Here is a 16,641-nt window from a genome sequence, read left to right on the forward strand (position 1 = left end):
CAGCATCCGTGGAGTGTTTTTACTGGCAGGGCAGAGCAGCTCCCAGGTGTGACGGAGCGAGAAGAGAAAATCAATTCAGTGGATAAACAAAGAGTTCAGAGACGAGAGACCAAGAGCTGAACTTTATGAGGGTGAGAGAGAGCATGAGGCCCAGACTTTACAGGGTTAAAAATAGTCTAGAATAATATTATTCAGCTCGTGAGAGGATCAGCAGGCAACTGCACGGTGGTAAAACGTCTGAGCTGGGAGACTGTAGGGCTGCCCGAGTGTCGATGAGCAAGGCGCTGAACTCCTCCCACCACCAGGGCTCATTCAGACTCGTCTCCCTTTGCATCCTTCATCTTACATTGTTGGAATGTGAGCAGGGACATGAGAAACAAACAACAAATCCGCTTAATGAATTCAAGTATGTCTGGTATTTTATCCGCGTGGAACCAAAATGTAAACAAAGCAAAGAAATAACAGACACAAAACACTCATTTAAGTTTAAGTGAAATAATTTAGTGGGACGAACAATTTTTACATTTACATAAATTAATCTGTGTGTCACGATTCTCTCTTTGCATTTTTTTTTTTTAGCCCTTCCACGGCGGCTGAGAAAGCCCTGAACCCTTCGTTAAGGCAGGACGTGGGTTTTTGCAGCGTCGCCGCTACCTGTGCATGATTTCTGTCGGAGGATATAGCTGTTTGTGTTGCCAATCACACGGCAAGACAGCTCTGCGTCGTTCCCAGGCTGGAGTCTCGCACCGCATTTCAGATCTCAAGAGTCTATGACAAAAAGACGTTTCTGGAGAGTTCCCAGGCTGTCGTGAAGTCTTAATGGAGTGTAAGTGTGTGTGTTAGATCCTCTTCTCACACTCCTGTATGCTTCGCCCGGGGCTACATTAAACCTCACAGAGGGAGGGAGGAGAGTGGAGGGGGGGGGGTGGCTGCGCATCCATCAGCCCAGCCCAGAGTGCTCTGTCTGGGCTCGCTGTGAGGGGCCGGAGGGCAGGCACGGAGCTCCCCAAACCTCTCTTTATCTGCCCTGATGTCATTATTTCTCCCCTCTCCTCTTGTCAGAGGAGCGTCTGTTCCCACCTCCTTTCAAAATGTTTTTCTCTTAGGTGTAGCAGAGTGGCCAATGGAGGACGGCGATTTATTTTTTTCTTCACTTTTTTCCAAAAAAAAAAAAGAAAAGAAAAGAAAGGAGGATGGAAAAAGCCAAAAGGAGCAGATGTGAAATATTCCGTTGTGTATCTGTCCTGCGTCCTCCTGCGTCCGTCTCCTCCAGCATGAAATTGCAGCGTCAGATGAGTCATTGTTTCTGAGCTTTTATTTTGTCAGTGGTGCACACGCTGTCAGACAGCCAAACACCCCCATCTCACACACGCACACACACACACACGCACGAAGAAGAAAAGAAAATCCATTGTTCTCTATGTTCCTGTGCAAACGGGGCTCGACTTACTTGGCTTCCTCTAAACAGCCTTTTAAAAGTTGAGGAGGTAAAGGTGCGTTTTTGTTGGTTCGAGTGTCCGAGCTGGTGTCCTCTCCTCCCCCCCAGTTCCGCGGGGGAGAGGTGGAGGGATGACGAAGAGGAAGGGCGGAGGGGTTCAGTTGAAGAGGATGGAGTCAGGGTCTCTGTTGGCCATCTGCGCCATGTGTTTCAGTATGTCCTTTTTGGTGATGATTCCCAGCAGCCTCCTAATGACAAAGAGAAAAAGGAAAAGCACATTACTTCATTTCATACTTTGCTGGCTTGGCCTTGGAAAATCAAAGAACTGTCAGAAAGTAGAGGCGCACACACTGAGTGGAGGCCTCCTGTCTTGAAATTGCGGCTAAATTCAGTTTTACTACAGTCCCAGAGGGAAGCAGCAGGGGATCAGAGTAACAGCGTAAACAGAGCGAAGGAGGCCGTCATCACAATAAAGAAAAATTAAAGCCGACACTTCAGCTCTGAATACCTTCACGTTCACAATCCGGACAGTTTGGAGCAAGATCATGAATAAAGAGACGTAAAGTCAGATCTAGTCCCTCCAGCCTTCATGTGCTGTCTATAGAGCGAGGTGACAGTATTTCATGTGCAGCAGGGCTGTAACGGTTTGTGTGTTTGTGCATGCGGCCTGCACGGTTTAGCCGCGCGCTGTTAGCAACACGTGCTGAGGTTAGCACAACAAGCTGATTGTGCAAATCAGTTGTTTGGGAATAATTTGTGTTCCCAGTCAGCTACAACACAGCAGAGAGAGAGAGTTGTGGATAAGATATAGGTTGTGTGAATGGAAACACACTGAAGATGCTCACGCTCATTCGGTATCACCCAGATGAAAAACATATCCTCACGTATGTGGGCTTTTTTTTCCTCTGCTAAACCAGGCTACGAAGCACAACTGCCACTTCCTAACGTGCAGCCATTAATTGCGCAACACTCCCGGCACATTTTATTCAGCTCTGAGACAACAATGAGAGCTGGCAGCTTGTGGTTCAACGTGGTCAGATGCAGAGGGAAAACAAGTTTGTACACAGATAGAAAATTCAGACGGATATACAGAAAAGACAGAAAATATGTGAAGAAGAGCAGTTTTGCCTTGAAGTGGGACTTCTTACGAATGAATTCATGAGCAAAATAATGCGTTCTCAGTCCCTGCTGCATCCAGGCTTGCTTGTGGTGGCTAATGCTAGATAATGCTAGCAAACTTCAGATTAGATTTTGCTGTGTTAATAACATTACAGAAGTCAGCTGGACTACATTTCACCATTTATCACTATCCTGTAATTGTCACTTGTGGCTGCAGAGGGTCATTTAGCAGAAATGAGGCTGTCTGAGTTTAGGCTTTAAAAGAATTCAAAGGGTGAGACGTCGCTGTGGTTCATTTTTACTCCAACAAACATCGTCCAGCTGCTGTTAATACTTTTGTTTCTGACAATCGGCGGCTGAAACCTGCCACAGGACAATATTTAACATTTTTTAAGTCCGTCTTCAAAAGCAACCAATGGGTGTTCAGGGCTGAAAGCCACAGGAAGCCTGAAGATGTCAGAACGTATTAAGAGATGGACTAACACGCTGTTTATTTTGGTCTTTTCATAGGAGACGTTGGCAATAACAAAAATATAGAATATCACCAGCCGTATGCTTCAACAGAGAACAAAATAATAAAACAAGCAGCTTTTAAGTATTGTTATAAAACGGACAGCGTCTGCAGGAAAGGCCCAATGAGCGAATATCACAACACAAAAACAAGTGATCTGCCGGGACTGGTTCGTTCACTGGAGCCTGACCAGCGTGACGGGGATTACAAATACACAGAGAAGAAGAAGAAAACTCAAGGCTGAGGGGATGTTTTTGTGGGCTCTGTCACAATTACGTATCCCATTTCTGAGTAAAGCTCTTGTAGCATGTCTGTTTTGCAAAATAAACTGAAGCTGACAAAAGAAAAGAAACAAACCCAGGCGAGGAGTGTTTTTAAGTTCAACTAGATACGACTCCTGCAGACCCGGCAACCTTGAGCTAAATATAATAAAGACACATAAACTAAAGATAAACTAAAGATAGCCTGGGAAAATACCATTGTTGCCAGTCAGAGCAGTGAAATTACCAGTATCCATCACACAAGACGGCCACAGAGATCGTACGCCTGCAGGGCTTCAATCCCAATCCCTCCCTTCGCTCGCCTCCTTTTGTGCGCCTCTTGTTCCCTTTCACCATCTGCCCCATAAAGAACGTGCGATGTTCAGTTTTCATGTCACACGTGGATCCAATCTGGAAAAAAAAAAACTCATTCTTCAGTTATTGGCCGACAAGCAGCCCATCTGAAGCGAATGTGAGCGAGTCCCGCAGAAGTCGCTGCACCTGTCAGCAGCCTTTCAACGGCCGCGTGCGATGTGAAACGTGCCCGCGGGCAAGGCTGCGAGACGAGGGAGGCCGGTGAGGAGGATTCCCGGCTGGCGTGATCTCGCGTCGTCTCACGGACCCAGCTGCCACGCGGGCTGAGCGGCCGAACGCCCGAGAAGTAAACGAGCCCGACTCAAGGCCGCTTGTGGACGGCGGCTGACGCTCATTTCTTCTCGCCCCGGATTTGGTTTGAATTACGGTCGACCCAGCGAGCTCACTTCACCCGCTCCAGCTGTGGAGCAGCTCCACCTGGCAGCGGAGCCAGCGCTTTGAAAGATGTTAAAGGAGCTGGAGTCCAGAACAGATTCAGCCGCTATCACGTTGCATTATGGGAAGTGTAGGGACACTCAAGGGATACTACAGACTAAAAGTGAAGATACTAATGTTTGCCAACCTGTCAGTTCTGTATTTCTTTATCCCAGAGTCTCAAAAGAAAGGAGCTAAATGTGAATCAGATAAACTTCATTAACTTGATCCTCACAAGGAGACTAAATTTAATCTTTGATGTGGCTTAAAGAAAAAGAAAAAACGTCTTTCTCTGCAGTGTTGTGTGATTAGTTGTGTATTTTTATAAACTGTGTGTTCGTGCAGCTGAAAGAATTGTCAAACCTGCCGCATCTCTTCTCTCCTTTCACATTTCTTTTCTTTTTCAGTCTCTCTTTCCTTCACTCACGTCCTCTCTCTCATCCCTTTTCCACATACCCGTCCATGTCGGCCCGCTTCTCGCTGGCTGATTAGCCTCTGACTCCAGACAAAAGTTTATCAGACTCAGACTGAAAGCTCAACAAAAACTGCCCCGGCTGACTCTTTCTGGCTGGAAAATGAATCCCTTGTGAGTCGGGAACGAAAAGTGGCGAAGAGAAACCACAAGCTATTCGGTTACACGTCTGTGCAAACTACGAGAATCCTGTGAAATAAAATACACAACTTCAAATCCAAAATACACCCAGGAATTCCACTCGCTAATCCCTGGAGCTGCGTTTGGACACAGACAGATCAGATTTTTGCAATTAGCGGAATTGTTTGTTGGATTTTTTTTGTCGTTATCTGATTGCCAGCAAAATAAATTAATTGAAAACTTTGACCCCCGTACAGCCACCGCTCTCTGTCTGTAGAAAACATATTGTGGTCCTGCATGCCCGCCCACAGCCCTATCTGATTGCTTATACGTTAATAATAATACTAATAATAATACTACTAATAATACTAATACTACTACTACTAATAATAATAATAATAATAATAATAATAATAATCATAATAATAATAATGTATTGTCATTATTATTATTATTAGTTGTAGTAGTAGTAGTAGTAGTCACAGTAGTATTAGTCTTATTATTATTATTATTATTAGTAGTAGTAGTAGTAGTAGTAGTATTATAAACGAAGGGCTTTCCAAGAAAGAAATCACATGCATCAAGTGAGTGTTTCACATAGAAAAGACATAATGGAAATAAAAACAAATAAAAAATGAATTTCAAATAAGATGGAGAATAAAACTGACTTGATAATGATAAGAAGGATGAAAATAAAAATAAAGACAATAATAAATATCAAAATCTAGGCAAGTCGATTGGAAGTAACAGCCTGGGAACAGCAGCCTGAGGGCGACTGGCAAATAAACGCAGTGAATGAAAATGATTTCAAGAAATTGATGCAGCAAATGTTGGCCAAGTTGATCTAATGTAATGTTTATCCACATTCACTGACAGACCAGAATTGTCTGTGACTTTGGAGAATAACCTACATCATGATAATAACCTCTATTGTTTTTTTTACTGGCAAGAAAATAGCAACCGTCATTACTGATGATTGACTTATTGATGAAACACTGGAGTCAGATAATAAAGAGAGACCACAGCACGGCATGACAGAAATGTCACATGGTTGAAGTCTATTCAGAAAGCCAAAGCAGTTCAGAACGACGCTCTCAGTGAGGCGTTCGCTCTCCGCCTGAGGGACACCGAGTATTTACTACAGGAGGCGGGAGAAGGTCCCGGCAGCCTGATTTCACGCAGATGTTTTCTACCCAGTCTGAGATAAAGTGCGAGATGAGCTCGACAGGAAAGTAAAGAGAGAATGAGGAATGGAATGCAGAGGCCCCACGATCGAACGCTGTTCCTTTAGCTTTATTATATATGAGTTTTAATACCAGCAGGTCCAGCTTCATGTGAACGTGAGCTCTTCTGCTCTGAAACTGGTCAAAACTCACCTTCGGTCTACCAACGCAGGCGAGAGACTGAGTCACCCGGGCGTCCTACGTATCAAGTCTCCAAGGGTATAGTCTTAAATATGAATCATTTAGTTGATATCTTTGTAAGAAACCACACAGAATAAACCTGTTGCAGTAATCAGCTGGTTTTGTTTATATATATATATATATACACACACACACACATATATACATATATGTGTGTGTGTGTGTGTGTGTCTATATATATAAATATACATATACATATATATACTTTTTTTTTTCTGTGTGCACATTTTATGAAGATAATGTTGAAAAGTTTCTCTTTTGCAGCATTTAATTAAACATGTGCTGAAGGTCTTAAAGATCTGAAAAAAATGAAAAAAAAACCCCACATCTGCTGATTCCTAGTTTGAACATGTCAGATCTTGTGTATGTGCGTGTGTGTGTTATGTGCACAGCTCTGTATCCTGGCTGTGCATTTGTGTCACCACACTGTGTTAACCTTTGTAGAAATGAAGGTGAAAATTCATTGGCTATAATTTTGATTATCAATTAATCATTTAAAGGTACTTTTCAATCAAAGCCACTCAAATGTGAAGATTTCCAGCATCATTGTAAACTAAATGTCTTAGTTGGTTGGACAATATATTCAAATGAGCATCATTTATAGACTAAAAGATGAATTGATTCATTGACAAGAGTAGAAATAATCAATACTGAAAACTGTTCCTGCAGCCCTGAAACTCTGTGAGGCAGAATATTCTCAGTTTAGACGGTTGTGTCTGCTGATGAGCACACGACCGTCCACAACAGTGCTACAGGACATCCACAAACACAGCTCTCATCCCGGCCTTAGAGTTCCTCTTCCTTTCTCTAACAGATGCTCACAGGGTTTAGCAGACAAAGAAAACTCCATCAGGAAGTGGAACACACTCTTCTTCTGCTCAGTTTCCCAACAGGTCATGAATCATGTCTCGACCACTTTGAAGCGGCAGATTTTTACAAACGTGAAATAAATGACCGGCACGAAATTGGTCCGACGCCAAATTAGAGAACTGCTCTTTTTCGTCCTCTGTGGCCAGACGCCAAGTACCACGCGAGCTTTGCTGCTGTCTCTATCACATCTCCATGGTGTCAAGAAGGATGTTTCCCATTAAAAGACATCTAAATGCCCAAAAGCCATTATGTCAATGGGCAGATACCACGCCTGAGAGGCGCTCTAACGACGAGGTCAGTGTCTGTGAAGAGGTTTGGGAAAAGACACCTGAAGAATTTTCTGTGCTCTCTCTCCTCCCTCCATTAACCGTCTGTGTCTTCCTCCCCAACTGCTGTGCCTTCTTGCTTTTCCTTTAACTAATGACCCGACGGCACTCCCACACATCCATCTGTCACCACCTCTGTCCATCCACAAGCACAACTTCCTGGCGATATCTCACTTTAATACCTATGGGCGTGGGAGTGTGGTCGGTTTGTCTTTTCTCCCCTCTATCAGCCCCTTCTTCCTTTCTTTATTGTCCTGAATGGTACATTCGAGCAAATGCCACAAATGCTCTTTCTGATAAGTTTTTATCCTGACAAAACCACATTTTAGGAGTTAATCAATAAAATGAAGTCTGCTCTCACCCGTTATGTGTGACGAGACACTGGCGTAGCCCCAGCTTCCTGAATATATCCACAGTGATGTCCATGGGAGTGTGGTCGGTGACCGTGAAGGGGCTCAGGTCCATGATACCTCTGAGGCGGAGGGGCGGCGGAGCATCAGACGCCTGAGCCGGAGCGTGCTCGGTAAAGACGACTTTGGAGGCGCTGACGACGCCCTCCTGGCGCTTTCGGGCGTTGTCTGAAATTGATTATCAAACAAAAATCTGAATAAATAAAATGACATGATGGCATTTATTGCTGAACTCAGAAATAAAGACAAATTAGGAGGTCAAAAAATTAGAAACTGACAATTATGTAAGGGATAATGCCCGACGAGGTGTCCATTATCACCTCGAAGGGCATTATCCCGCTTATACCATGGTCACTTAAGAAAAAATAAATATTAAATCAATTATGAATACCTTAATGTTGTTTTTTTACCATTAAAATCCTAAGTTTTTCACAAGAAGCGGCCGAGCGGACTATTTAATATCTCTCGTTGTGACGCGTTGCCAAGGTAACCAGCTCTGGCCACAGAACCTGCAGCTCAGTCGGCCGCAGCTCTTATATTAGGCCTGATCAGTGGCGGGAAGTGAGATGATTGATTAACGTTATGTTACGTTACAAAGTATCATTTCAGAGGAGAAGTGCACCTCTTACCGCTCGTGTTTGTCCAGAGGATGATGCGAAAATTTGTTTCAAAGAATCAAAGTCCACAGATAGTTTCCTAAATCGTTTTTACCAAATAGGTTGAATGAAACTATAAAATCACTCATGTTTTGTCTACTGTCTCGCCGTTGTGATAAATAAACTGTGAAATAACGTATGTTAATGTATGTTCTGAGTTTCTGTTGCCACGGTTACCAACTAGCGTTTGAGCCAGCGCAATAATTTAGAACAATCAGGCTATTTGACCGGAACTTCTTTTATAGGTGTCCTATAACACTTTTTAACGGACACCCTGCAGCCAATCAGAATGGAGTATTCACCCAGACCATGGTATAAATAAAGTTATACGATGTGCTTGAAGCCTGATGATGTTCTTTCTTATTGTGATGGACAGCAGGTATATTTCCATGTATACACACACAGTTCTGACCTATTGATATGAGCAGATCTCTTCTGAGCACAAATCCCACAAGCCTCTGGGACTCCTGAGAGACGACCACAGGGAAGCCACTGTAATGAGTCCCCTCCACCAAGGCCTGAGGACGAATACAACCAATATATGTTATATGTAATACGGTACAACCACACATCCACAAGTCCTTAAAAGAGAGATTGTAAGCTGTGAATGTGTATCTGTCTCATATCTAAACACGATCTGCTTTAAAATAACCACATGTGCATGTATTGATCTACTGTATGCTGTCATGCATGTGTGTGTGCATGCGACCACACCTCCACCTCCCCTACAGTCATGCCCTCCTGCGTGAGCACGGCCAGGGCCGGGTCCGACCTCCTGGGCCTCATCACGTCCACCGCCAGGCTGCTGTGCTCAAACTCCTCTTTGGGCTCCAGGAACGGGTATCCGTTGAGCCGGATGTGAGCCTGCGCAGACATTGAAACTTTAGGCCTCGTACAGCGTTCAGGAACACAGAAACGAACAGAACCACATCACACACCTCATAGATTCCCTCTCTTCCGAAAGCATCTGCCACCCATTTGCTGGTCATGGTGGCGGCCATGAGGGGGACAATGTACTCCAGACCGCCGGTCAGCTCAAACATGATGACTACCAGCGACACCGTCATACGAGTGACTCCGCCTGGAAACAGCAGGGGGTGAAAATGTTAAAAATACTCTGCAGGTGACTCAAAGTCCTTCCCAGTGAGTCTTTGTCTGATTCATTTACATGAACAGCAGTATCATCCTGCTGCCGTTTAAAACTAGTCGAGTTTGCCTCGAGCTGCAACTTTTATTCACTCATAAATTAGTTTGGACGTTTCTTTATCTGAAAGTTTGAGCTCTTTATTTTCCCTCAGCGTGACACGGAAAATGTTGTCGTTTAGGTCGGCGGTTCCACCCCGAATCCAATTATAATCGTCTTGATGGGAGCGGCCACAAACCAAAGCTCCGCTTTTAACTCGCTGCTTCTTTTTCTGCGGCTTCCTTCCTCTAAACAACTAGCTGGAGGCTACTGGACACGAAAGGCTGTTACACGTCCATTGTGGGTTCATTGCTCAGTGCTTCAGAAATGCGAAAACGGAGATGATTATACGCTCAGAAGATTGTTGGCTGAAACTCGCATCCACCAGCCGCTTTTGTTATTCGGTTTCCATGGCTACCTGCTCAAGAGGCCGGCAGAGAAACACGCTCACCAGTCACAGTGAAGTTTGGCATTCTGTCAGCCTGAGGAGGGTCCGGAAAATGCTCATACGCTCACATTAGATTGATCCAATACTTCATTCCCATTTCAACGTGACGAACAGGAATTTGCTTTCTTGAACCCACATAAAACAAAAGCACACAGTAACTACAATGAGACGTAAAACAAGTCATAGCCAGTAATAAAACCTTAAGTGAGTCGAAGAATAATACAATAATAAACAGATAAGCGAACATTCCCATGGGGAGCTACGACACACACGACCATACACATACCATTACACTGACTCAAGGACAAGAGTAATAAGAGAACATTTGTAATTTAGGAGTTAAGGACACAAACATCCTCTGGGTAACTGCTGCTGACAGCCTTTTTTTTGAAAACTGAATGAGGAAATTACAAACAGAGAGACAAATAATGAAGTCATAAAAAGAATACGATCGTTGGCTTTGACTTTTCCTTATTGCTGGAAGTGATTCTTGGCCTCTTGCATTAAATGCTACTTTAGTCGTTCAGAGCGACGCAAATATATCTGTAAAATATTTCAGGAACAAAGAACCGTGACTCTAACTTTGACTCTGCCCATCTGTCTTTACACGAAACAGCTCCTGAGAGTGACGGAGCGCACCAATCATCTGTTCACCTCGGCGGAGGAACTGGAAGGTACAAGCAAACGCTTCGTTCTCGTCCTCCGGCAGCACTCGCGAAACAGCAGCAGAGAACGTGGGTAAAGGGATGCTGGATGATGAGTCCACATAGGAGCCAAAAATCTATTTATTTTTCAAAAAAACTCAACTGCCCTAATAAGAATTTAAATTATTCATTAATAAATGAATGATCTAAACTGGTGGGCTCCCCCTCAGTCCACCCGTTTTTGACCTCTTGCTGCATCCAGCTCTGCAGGGGAAGCGAACGGAGCTTTCCGAGCCCACATCCAGCTGCTCCCGGGGGCATCCCGACACATTCCTGAATCAAACTGAACATGTAATCTTAATCCCTCTGGCATACTGCCAGTTGTATGTGCACAGGACCCCACCACAGAGAGGCACGCAGAAAACACCCTGATCGGAGAACTTTTCATAGATTCCAGGCTGCTGTCAGGTGTCTCACCTAAACATGCGGCGGCTCCGACCATCGCGTAGAGCCCCGGGGTGATGCAGTCTGCTCCCGGCGAGCACCACCCTTTGAAGATGAACCAGTCGTGGTTGTAGTAGGCCAGCTGCTCCATGCCGACACCCAGCAGCCTGCCAGCTATGGCTCCGACTGCCATGCTGGGGATGAAGAGGCCAGAGGGAACCTGGGTGGACAGATGGAGATGGAGCATTAGCCAGCGCCGCGGAGCTAAATTCATTTGTTTTACCGATTCTCAGAAGAAGGCAGAGTCAATGCAAAGCAGAACACAAGCTATTGACAGAGATGATGGGCATTTGTGAGACTGACTAACAGCTTAAAGGTGCCACGTCTCTGCTTTGGATTATTGCTTTTTAGGGATGGAACCTCTGGTAATCTCAGTCATCTGCCTGGCAATGCACAAAACGCTTCCAGCCGTCCAGCCTTGAACAATTTACTAAATTCGTTGCAAAATTGTTCAAAAAAAAAAAAAAAAAGAAGAAGAAGCTTTGTTGTGTTGCACATTATATCTGGTGTGGATTACAACTATGTGTCTTTTAGAAGTTATGTTTCCTTGTGAGATCCTGGAATATATTTGCTTACCAACTGTAGTTTGATCCATTTTGGACGGAGTCACAGTGACTGATCATGTTCACCTGTCAACTCTACGTGATTCTGTTCTAGGTGAAATCACAGCGACTGGTGACACAGACAGACGACTGAGTGAACTTATTTAACAATGTATGACTGAGTGCGACCTCTTTTCTTCACGAAAAAAGAAAAGAAAAGGGGGGCTCATCAGGGTCTTACACTGTGTGCACAACCATTCTCCCACTTTACTTCAAGTCCCTGTATTTACTATCTGTGAGTAGTATTTAAACATCTAACAAATGGTTTGCCACAAAATATACTGTGGTCGATTTAGACATAAGGGCATGTTTAACAGCAATTGTAACGTTTCCTATTTATTATGATTATTCGAGTCATTATAGTTTGGAATAACACATGAGGAAATAGAGTGCTGGCAGTATGAACGATAACTGGCACTGCAGCGTTCTGGTCTTGAACAGATGAGGAAGAGAAAAGTGTGATAATTATGCTAAAAACATTTTTCCATTTTCATCCAAATGAAGGGCCTTGGTAGTCTACAGCCTCTGTCCTAAAACAGAGCACAAACTCTCTTCATAAACATGCAAACCCCACAGTCACTAACTTGACCCACTAAAGAGCCACATGACAGTGAGTCATGCTGTTGCGACTCGGCACGTAAACCACCCAAAAAGGCTCCAGAGGTTCGGTTACACGTCATCTGCAATTTCGGTGAATGAAACTATGATGCTAGCTCACAGTCTGCTTCCAGGCACATCAGAGACAGCTGTCCCTGCGGCATTTTCACACGCTGAGCTGCACAGATTTCTCATAGAGCGACAATTAATCAGAAACCAGAAGCAGCCAAAAAGTGGTCATATTTATTGTGTCGTAACGTTTCTGCGTGTGACAGGACCAACCTTCATGCCAAAGGTAATCACAGTGATCATCATCTTGAAGGCTAAGGCGAGGGCTAGCTGCCACAGAGCGGTGTACAGGCCTTCTCCTGCAGGACGGTCAGCTAGACTGTTACCTGCACTGGTTTCTGATGTGTTGGCCGGCTGAAAAGTATGATAAAAGAAAGAAATGCACAAAAAAAAAGCAATTTGAGAAGTTTGAAAGTTAAAGTTAGACAGAGAAAAGGGCAGAAAATACAGATGAAATCACTTAAAGGCAGTTTGAGCAGGATTTGTCGTTTGCGGTCAGCTGGCCCCTCCTCCCCGGCTCGATTGCTGCTCACGATCTGGCACCTGGTCGCTACGTTTCTACCGTCCCACCCTCACACACACACCGCACGCTGTTATTGGCTAGGGGCTTCACACCCCCTGTCCAACAGGTTGACGCCCAGAAATGTCGCAAACTAAAAGCAGAGAGCAGCATCTCTGCAGATAAATACGCCGGCGCACAGAGCGGGTCATAAGTGATGAGTCTTTGTGTTGTTTTAATTGAGGGTCCCACTCGTTCTGCCTTTAACAGGGTAAAAACAGCCCATAATGTGCCATTCACAACACACACAAAGAGGCGACGGCTGACCTGCTGGTAGCCGCAGAGCTGGGAGGAGTCGAGCAGAGAGCAGTCGTTGAACAGCTCGGAGATGAGCTCGGCTCCGCTCATCCTGGTGTAGCTGTTGGGGTAGGCGACCACAGCGGTCAAAGCAGCCACCACCAGCACCTCGATGATGGGGTAGTGACCCAGACGAGTGGATTTACCTGTCGGAGACAAAAAACACTGATTATAGGTGCACCGAGGCTAAAAAGAAAAGGGAAAGGTCCCGTTTAAACCAATAAATCCACACACACACACACATTCTCCATGACTTCACTACTCACGTCTCCTGCACCAGGCGATGTTGGCCTTGATGAACAGCGCCCCCCAGAGGCCGCCAAATATCCCCAGCAGGATGAAGGGCGCCAGCTCCACCAGGTGCCACGGGGCATGAAACTCCACATAGAACAGCACCAGGCGGCTGTTTCCAAACGGGTTGATGGAGCGCAGGGTGAAGGCTGCGACCAGGGCGGCGAAGAACGAACGCCACAGCGTCTTCAGGGGGAAGTAATAGCTCACCTGAAGGACAGAGGGGAACATGTGACACGCGAGATCATAGAGATTCTGCATTAGGACAGAAAAACCTGGTGTCAGTATAAATGTAGACGGATGCTCAAGAAATAAAACGTGAACATTTACTTCCGCGTTGTAGTTTCTAACGTTAATATCTTTGCTTCCTCTCTTGTTCTGTGGGCTTGAATTTTGAATATGAAACACTGTTAAACGTTTAGAACAAAGCAAAACTTGTTTTTCTTTAAATCTGAGTGATGCCCAGGACTTTGACGATGCAACCCTGACTCCAAACATTGCTGATGCCATTTATTTGATCATTAAAACTGATTTCACCATCTGTCCTTTCCATAGATCAATAGATACTCCAGATTTTAAACTGTTTACTCATTTTTAATGATCTGGACTCCAGATGCTCACAGACCGCCTGCTGCTGTGCCCCCACAACCAAAATCTCAGTGACTGCAACAGAATGTCATAATTTACTAATCCCTTTTGACATATACTCAATTGAAAACAGCACAAAGACGATATATTTAATGTCTGACCTCATTTGTAAATATCTGCTTATTCTGAATCTGATGCAGCAACGTGTTTCAAACATGTTGGGACAAGAGCAACGAAATACTGGGAAAGATGTGGAACGCTCCAAAAACACCTGTTTGGATCATTCCACAGGTAAACAGGTTGATTGGTAACAGGTGATAGCATCATGATGTGATGTTTTTATTTACATTTTACAGCATTTAGACTTTTTTTGGGATCTGGGTTGTACTATTTTTGTAATTTTTGTCTGTGATTCTCATTATTAAAATGCTCTCTCTTCTAAAAAATGTTAAAAGAAAAGAAAGAATTATTTTCATCACATTCTCTTGCAATAGATATCTCTGGATTATCTTTTCAGAAGATCTTTTCATTCATAATAAATCAAGTGAGTGTTTTGCTGAACTTGGACCATAAAGCTGCCAGGACGCATTTATGTCACGAACTGCACATAATTTCTGATGGTTTGTCCCAGTGAGGTGCCGGTGCTGTGCGATCTCCAGCACAGGCCCACATGTCAGAGAGAGATTAAACAAGAAGTGGAGAGCCGTTGAAGCCAAATCAGATCACTTTTGTTTTCTGGTACCGATAAAACAACTGGCACAAGAAGATCTGATCCTCTTTGATTCTGCGCTGCGTGATTCGCTGTAATTAAATACATTTTGCGAAGCGTATGTTGGATAATTGTGGTGGATTTTAGGTCTTTGCGTCGCATTAGATATCCTCTGATGTTGTCAGTGTAAACAGATGCAGGCGGAGGATTACCAGGCAAATTACTTAAATCAGATAATAAACAGGAAGATGTCCATAAATAAGCGGGGCTCACCTCCTCCAGGCTGAACAGGACTCCTCCGATGGGAGCGCCGAAGGCCACGGACACGCCCACTGCTGCTGCTGCCGACAACACCTACGCGCAAGGAAAACATGTGAATCAAGTTCATTTGTCTTGCAGCACAACTGATATCAATCTATGACAGGAGCTCTTTATTTCGTTTCTTACGTTTTAATCAACTCGGGATTTATGTTACCGCGCTACATGATATAACGAGCAATATCCTGCAGATGTTCTTCGGTACAGTCGACGTTCAAGGCAGCAGCTGAGTCAGAACGGGCCGGTCTGACGAGCAGCTCGCAGCGGTTGTGTGATGAAGGCCAAATATGACCACAGAGCACCGAGGCAGCGATAGGAATCTATTCTTGTGATATGAAGACTCAATATTTGAAGATTATCTTTCTACAGCTGCTGTTTTTCTAGGATTTCCAATGATATGTTCAAGGACTGTAAGACTGACTGCTTGTTTGGTTTGATATTTCACTCAGCAGCCTCTTATTTTCCACCCAGCTCTGGCTAAGGCCCTGTCAAATCCGTTCAAATGTTTTCCAGATTCTGTTTTATTCTTTCCCAAATTTTCTGTTTTCCAGTTTAATCCCTTTTAAATTATGTGTTTTAAGATTAAGATCATTCTTTCGTCATCGGGAGAATGTAATCGTGTGGTGGATGAATTTGACGTAACACAACATCGCTGCAGGATCTGCAGGACAGCCTCCGTACGCAGCTCGAACACAGCGGGCGAGTCGGTCTGACGGCGGCTGTTCTCACATTTCTCTCTCCTCCTTGTTGACAAAGCTTGACCAGAAACAGACGCAGCTTTTTCATTTTTCTCTAACAGAACATCTGAAGTCTTCAACGGACCAGCGTCTTGCGGTTGCACATCTGAGAGTTCGCTGAAGTGACGAGCTCTTGCTAGCGCGCTGCATCTTTCAGCGTTTGATGTGAGAAGTAGGTGGTCGGTGTGTGTGTGTGTGTGTCGATATCATGCATTTTACAGTTGAAAGTAAAACGCTAAGTGTGACCAACTGCAGAATCTGTAATCGCATGCAGGTTTTCTCGACACCAAAAGCAGACATCTATTTTAAGAGTATCTCTCCTGCAGAACTGTACAAACTAGACCATAACTGCCAACAGAATCTCATTATTCACCACCTCACACCATCCGCCTCAGAGCCTACCTCTCGCCGCTTGGCCTCGTTCTTGCGGTACTTGGTGAACAGATGACACAAGATGTTCGCGCAGCAGCAGGCCACGTGCACCAGAGGGCCCTCCTTGCCTAAGCTCAGCCCGGAGGAGACGGCCAACACCAGGGTGATGGTCTTGATGATCAGGGTCCACTTCCCCAGGTAGCCGCGGATGATGAAGCCGCTGAGGATGGTTTTAATCTGAGACAGGAAAAAGTGTGTGTGTGCACGGATTAGTCTGTGTGGACATGTGTGTGTATATGTGTCTGTTTAAGTTAAGGAGGGATCAGTT

General features: G+C 44.6%; 1 protein-coding gene across 2 annotated transcripts in view; it reads right to left on the reverse strand.

Annotated features, from left to right (window-relative positions):
* Positions 1 to 549: 549 nt before the first annotated feature.
* clcn5b (chloride channel, voltage-sensitive 5b) overlaps positions 550 to 16,641 on the reverse strand; it is a 32,465-nt gene continuing 16,373 nt past the window's right edge. For both annotated transcript variants that reach the window (XM_041965203.1, XM_041965202.1), the window contains exons 7-17: positions 16,344 to 16,550; positions 15,160 to 15,240; positions 13,565 to 13,799; positions 13,269 to 13,444; positions 12,656 to 12,796; positions 11,148 to 11,334; positions 9,334 to 9,476; positions 9,110 to 9,259; positions 8,808 to 8,913; positions 7,691 to 7,907; positions 550 to 1,686 (exon numbers count right to left, since the gene is read on the reverse strand). In XM_041965203.1, coding sequence (XP_041821137.1) covers positions 1,596 to 1,686; positions 7,691 to 7,907; positions 8,808 to 8,913; positions 9,110 to 9,259; positions 9,334 to 9,476; positions 11,148 to 11,334; positions 12,656 to 12,796; positions 13,269 to 13,444; positions 13,565 to 13,799; positions 15,160 to 15,240; positions 16,344 to 16,550 — 1,734 coding nt within the window. In that variant the 3' untranslated portion in view covers positions 550 to 1,595. The remainder of the gene's footprint in view (positions 1,687 to 7,690; positions 7,908 to 8,807; positions 8,914 to 9,109; positions 9,260 to 9,333; positions 9,477 to 11,147; positions 11,335 to 12,655; positions 12,797 to 13,268; positions 13,445 to 13,564; positions 13,800 to 15,159; positions 15,241 to 16,343; positions 16,551 to 16,641) is intronic.

The sequence above is a fragment of the Chelmon rostratus genome, chromosome 23 (genome assembly GCF_017976325.1).
Source record: "Chelmon rostratus isolate fCheRos1 chromosome 23, fCheRos1.pri, whole genome shotgun sequence".
In the NCBI taxonomy this organism is placed as follows: domain Eukaryota; kingdom Metazoa; phylum Chordata; class Actinopteri; order Chaetodontiformes; family Chaetodontidae; genus Chelmon; species Chelmon rostratus.